The sequence below is a fragment of the Dendrobium catenatum genome, unplaced genomic scaffold (assembly GCF_001605985.2).
Source record: "Dendrobium catenatum unplaced genomic scaffold, ASM160598v2 fragScaff_scaffold_1470, whole genome shotgun sequence".
Lineage (NCBI taxonomy): Eukaryota > Viridiplantae > Streptophyta > Magnoliopsida > Asparagales > Orchidaceae > Dendrobium > Dendrobium catenatum.
In genome coordinates this window covers 1,188,143-1,194,536 of record NW_021319932.1, presented here as the reverse complement: position 1 = coordinate 1,194,536, position 6,394 = coordinate 1,188,143, and the positions used below count along the sequence as shown (strand labels likewise).

Below are 6,394 nucleotides of genomic sequence, written 5' to 3'. Positions count from 1 at the left end.
CAGAGCATAGCCACCATTCAATTACAACTAGCACAATGCAAAAAAAAAAAAAAAAAAAAACACCTGGCCCGTAGCACCGCGGCGTCGATCTCGTAGTGCCACGACATTGGGTTCTCAGTCTCACATTGGTTTCAAAGCGCCTGGGCCTTGAGTTCTTTTTCTCATGGGGGGTCTACAACACTAACTAGGCACTGAGTCCATAGCGTTTTAGCGCTATAAAATCAGCACCTTTGGGGCCTTACCTCCAAACCCCAGAGTAATTGCCCCCTGCAATCCTCAATGAGCCTCTCGTAGAGCTCGACTGATGGAATTGATTTTTGATTTAATAGTGCAACCCAATTAATTAACACAATTAGATTTCATAATGAATAAACAAAATCTGCTTATATCAGTTAGGAAAAGGAAAACAAAAATCTAATTTTCCCTTGCCCTTAAAACATTAAAAATAAACCTAAAACTGAATTGAGGAACACGAATGTTCTCAAAATGCTCCAATTGCATCATGTCAAGTATGTATGACTACGGTATACATGAAAAGATATACACATTATACTGCATAATTGAACGATTGCTAAAGCATTATATAAAATTGGAAATATAACAAGCCATTCTTTGGCATTCACATTCTGCATCAGGTGGCTTTATCACAGCACCTCAATATTTACTTACATAATAATCTCACAAGCCTGCACAAGCCATGGAAAAATAATATGCATGAAATCCTTCTTTCATTCTTCCCTCTTAATTCAATGTTTAAGCTCACAGATGAATTAAATAAATTTGTATTTATTGGTTGGTGAGTAATGAAAGATGATGGATGCGAATGAATTCTCATATTGACTGTTGCTAATGACACTGCTCATTTAATTCACATCTTTCTATCCCCTTTCTTTTGAAGAAAAAGGCTGTGTTCAGTATATAACTAATCGTTATTTTTCACAATTTCTCCATATATTTTGCTGAATCTTTTATCTTCTGGGTGCTGAAACCAGCCAGCTTAGGAAAAACCACTTTAGTGTGCTTGGCTTACATTTCCACTCTTTATCTGTCCATGAAGTCCGTGTAAATTAAGATTTAGGCTTCGTTTGGGACGACTTTCTTACTGCTTCTTAAAGCAATTTTCTAGCACAAAAAATAAATTTTTTGTACTAAAAAGCTGCATTACGAAGCGGTAAGAATGCCATCCCAAACGAAGCCTTACTCTCTTCTATAACAGGGCCTAATTGAGAGGGTTGCAGTTATTTTCTATGATAAGGATCACATTCCAGTCGAGCGATTTGTGTTCAAACTCACAGTCAGCCAATCACACAGTTCTACAGTTGAGGAGAATGACCTCGAGTTTGCTCTGAGGGCATTCCTGGTGAAGTTAACGGTTGCTAAGCCACTTACAAAATCTCTTCCTCCTGGTATCCTCTTCAAATTTTCTTTTACCAGCATAAAACTGCTTTCTCATAAACTGATTCCTCAAAAGCTGCTTGAATTTTATTTCCTACAGGAAGCAGCTGGGAGATCACTTCTTACTTTCGTGCCCTTCCTGATGAAAATAATGACACCAAGGCGCAAATGTGGGTTCCAACGGACACTAAGCAATGGCTGCAGCCTCCTTGCATTACACCAATAAAATCAATGAGCAGCGAGCCTCTGAAACTGCAGCTATATGTAGAGCACCCCAGCCCGACTGAACCAAAGATCAAAATGGAAAAAAATGACGTTGGATGCGAGTGAATTCAATACAAACCAAAGCTTGGTAATCTGGTAGGTAGGTGCCTTTCTGCCTTCTGATATCTCTGATATTTTCTCTTTATTATAGGCATATAAACGTGTTCATTTGGCTTTTGCTTGCTTTGTTTGTCAAATGGAAGGAAGCAGGGTAAAATTTTTCTGGAGCAGCTTTGCTTCTTTTTATTTTCTTATTTTTTCACAGATTTTGTTGATGCGGCTGTTGCAATCAGATTGTATCTTTAGATGTCCAGAAAGTTACCATTTATATATGTTAAGTTCTTTAACAGTCGAGGCAAAAACTTCTAAACGATCATATTGAATCCATGAAACTGAAAAACTTGCGGTTAAGGAGAAATTGATGAAATCAACTTTAATAGAATCTGTTTCTGTTATTTGAACCTTTGGTTCATGGCCATAATTGTGACAAACATTCAATTTTAGGCCCTACCTTAACACTATATTTTATTTTATGAAGCATTGTAGCTCTTTTTTAATTGTCATTTGTATATGAATAACATAATTAACTAAGTGATTGAGGCATCGTTTAGGACGGCTTTTTTATTGTTTCTTAAAGCAGTTTTTCATTATACTTTTTGTAATAAAAATATACTTTAGGAAGCAGTAAGAAAGCCGTCTCAAATGAAACATGAATTTATTTTCTTTCTTACTTTCATATCGTACTAAAAACTAGGCATGTTGTTCTAGAGACTTATCTAATTCTCATTGGCTTTCTGATGCAATTTCCTATTATTAGAGCATTTCAACATAGGGAATATGTGCGGAAAATTTCTAACAATCAACACCATTTTTTTAAAGCAGAACAAGTGATATGAAATAATCTACCGTTGTTTGTCCGGGTGGTGAAGAGCCGGTTGGGCAAAGCCCAGGTCCCTGGTTCGAATCCCTTGGCAAGTAGTGAAAGTCTTAAGTGTTGGCCCATGTAAATTGGAGTGGGTTGCATGCTAGGTCGACCGGGATTTTCACTGGCCTAAGAACAGTGCTTCCTCGTCACAAAAAAAAGTGATATGAAATACATACAGGTTACGTTAATACAAAACTGTAAACAAAGAAGTTGGCGTATTTTCTTTGTTAGACTTTTTTTTAAAAAACAAACTTGGCCCATGTAAATTGGAGTGGGTTGCATGCTAGGTCGACCGGGATTTTCACTGGCCTAAGAACAGTGCTTCCTCGTCACAAAAAAAAGTGATATGAAATACATACAGGTTACGTTAATACAAAACTGTAAACAAAGAAGTTGGCGTATTTTCTTTGTTAGACTTTTTGGTAAAAAACAAACTTCTTCACTAATAATGGAAGCAGTCCTTATATATGTGTAAGCTGTCAACGCAAGTAACATTAAGGGAATGCCAGCTCCCTAATTGCCTCACACTTTATTAGAAGAGTATTGCTGCACTATCTAAAAAAAATTTCATAAGAAATAAAATGCGAATTTACATGCATAATATAAAATTTTTATATATTTACATATCTAATATTTAAATTTATATATTTTAATTATATAGCAATCTACTATTTAAATAACATCAAAATATTTTTATTAAAAAACATATTTTACTTAAAATAATGTTAGTGATATTTTTAATATAATTTAGAGATTGAGTGTTGTATATATAAATATAAATATTTATATGTTAAATATGTAAATGCATAAAATTTCTGTGATAAAGTAAATTGCGTAAATTAATGATATGGCCTTAGAAAAATCGAGAGAATGCAATGTACTTTTGTTTAAATAGGGTGATTGGATTAGCTAATTTGTTTTATATTTTATTCTCTTTGCATATTTTCGTCGGGACACAATTTCTTTCTTATTAACAAGTACTGATTTTCCTAATGTTCATAATAGTAGGATACGGGCCATTCACGCTCTCGTTGGACGGTTTTGTTTTATTACTTTAAACAGGAACTTTTATGAAAAAAATTAAAAGAAATATGTATCACTCGTTTTAGAAGCAATAAAAATAGGCAGTCCACAAACAAGCCTAGTGTATATGTATTATCCTCACTATCGCTCGCATGCAATGTCTTAGCTACTGCCATACTCTAGCGCTATGAAGGAGGATTGCTATCTATGCTTGCTTCAAACTCATCAGCCGATTGTCAACAATGAAAAGGAGAAATTCTACAAAGAATGTATGAGATGACTAGAAGAAATTCTCTTTTCGTGGTGAGATTACGTGATAATATGGTGGAGTTTGAGAGTATTTAAAAAATAGTTTGAAGGTAAGAAAATTTTTTGATAATCTAAGTCGCTATTAGCGTGAGGGAATTTGTTAATTTTAATAAGTAATAAAAACATACATCATAATTATAAATCGAATCAAGTTGGATATGCGCAATCATTTATATATTAAACATTTAATTGTTATTAGTTCTTATTCTTAAATAGGTTTATTTCAAAATTCAATTAATCATGCAGTATGATATGAATTTATTATACTTGTTATTGCCGATTTAGCTAATTAATTTAGGATGGAGATCTAGGACTAGTTAATAATTGCAAGTGAGGGAACAATACTTATCCTTGTATGAAGATCATATCGTAATCATATAATAGAGAATATTTTAATCAATTATATGATTGTTCAAAGACATGTCTATACTTGAAGGCAGTTAATAAGCTAATCATATTGTGATGCATGATAACATAATTGTGGATTGTTCAAACTACAAACAAGTTGTGTAGAGCATACTAGAGGAGAGAGATAGATAGAAGAGAAGAAGATGAGGAAGGCTGCGATTCTGAAGATTGTAGGCTTATATAATATATATATAGTGACTATATATATTATATATTATATCCGAATATATAATATACTATATATATAATAAATATATATAATCATATATATTATATATAGTCTGGCTAAAGATTTAAACCTTGTGCTTTTGTTCGAGGTAACACCCATATATGTAGTCATATAGAAACCAGTCTTGATGAACATTCGTTGATATGTTTCATGTTGATGTTCAAGAAATTTTTATACACTCTTTATCATCATCCATGAAAAGATCATGTGTTCTGATGTTATTTTTACATATTCAAATTTTTTTTCACTGCTTACATACCTATTAGTATCCTGTCAATTGACTGTTATACTGTCTCGATTATTTGAATTAACTTTTAAAAATAATACATTCTAAGAATTATGAAAAAATAGGATTAAAAGAAACCTTGAATTCTAATTTAAATGAAGCTATGATTTCATAGATTCGATGAGTTTGGAAAAACTATACTTAACTCCTTCTGAGCTATTTCGCTTTATCTTGACATTATAATATAGCTTATACATTTATGTATAAACTTTTAAAAATTGTAATATGAATAATAATTTAATGAAACTTAGATATTAGTAGATTAAATTTGATAATATGAGCTATGAAGATGGAATTTAATAATTTCATCAGTCCATCATTAAAATTATTCGAATGTTATCGATTCTAAAAAATTAGATAATCTATTATTCAAATCATTAGTATAATGTTTACTCCATTAAAATACAATTACACATGTCTCTTAAAAAGAAAAAGAATGGGAAAATGTATATATATATATATACTATAATATATTATATACTAATATTAATATAAATCTAATGATATTAAATTAAAGAATTAGTATTAGTGAAAGCTTAAGCTTTGAAATACAATCTTATAAAAAAACTATAAAGGATAAGATGAGAAAGAGCTAATGCAATAGATGGTGAACTAATAAAAGTATAATTTTAACTACAACCTGATAAGATGAGAGAGCTAATACAAGGGATGGTGAACTAATGAAAGTAAAATTTTAACTATAATCATATCCAATTATTAAAATTATATTATTCACTTCAATATTTAAAAGTTAAAGATTAAATTTATAACCTATAATTTCAAATTAGGTAAATATAAAATAATTGATTAAATTTAACTATTGGTATTTTTCTAAATTAGAAGTATAGCTTTAATTCATTTTTACTAATTCTAGAGAGTGATGTATTATCCCAAGGTGCTTTTTATTTTGGTTAATCACTTAATCAGAATTAGAAACTTTTATTAGCTTGAAGAAAAGTAAGAGTTTAATCTATAGATGATTTGATAAGTGTAAATAATATTATATTTTATATGTTAATTTTTTATTGAAAATATAATTTTTTAATAGTGTTTGTGCAGGAAAATATAGGAAAAGGAAAAAAAATTAAGTATGGTATAGTGATTGTTCATGCAACGAATCAGATCAAAAAGTCAGTGTATTGCAGAGTACTATCCACTAGATAGATTGAATGAGTAAGGTATCACTTAGTTGTTCCTCTAATCATATCCTTTGTTCATCTGGGTAGTCAAAGCTCTTGATGGAGAGCTTTGAAAAGTCTTATTTTAAAGGCTTTGAAGATCTTGGTGAAGTTCTTTGTACCTTGTGAATCAAGCTGAGGAAGTGAGGGTTTGAAATCTTTTTAAGGAGAAGAGTAGCATGAGAATTTTTTAAATTACCTATGAAGTAGAGAGACTTCTTTGTTTTTCTTGAAGAAGGAGAGAGTACTATTAGTGAAAATCTCTATAAACTGATTTACTCAATCTTATTTTTATTTATTTTAAATATGTTACTGTTATATATTGAGTACTGATATCATTTTAGAATCCATATTTTAAAAAAAAAAATAGTAATAGT

The 6,394-nt window shown here is 30.9% G+C and overlaps 1 protein-coding gene across 1 annotated transcript; it reads left to right on the top strand.

The window, feature by feature from the left end:
• Nucleotides 1–1,213: 1,213 nt before the first annotated feature.
• LOC110104772 (DNA polymerase zeta processivity subunit) lies at nt 1,214–2,114 on the top strand (the record flags this gene model as incomplete). The annotated part of the gene is made up of 2 exons (XM_028700217.1): nt 1,214–1,406; nt 1,496–2,114. Coding segments are annotated over 2 exons (423 nt in total), but the record flags the coding sequence as incomplete, so codon positions are not given.
• Nucleotides 2,115–6,394: the final 4,280 nt, after the last annotated feature.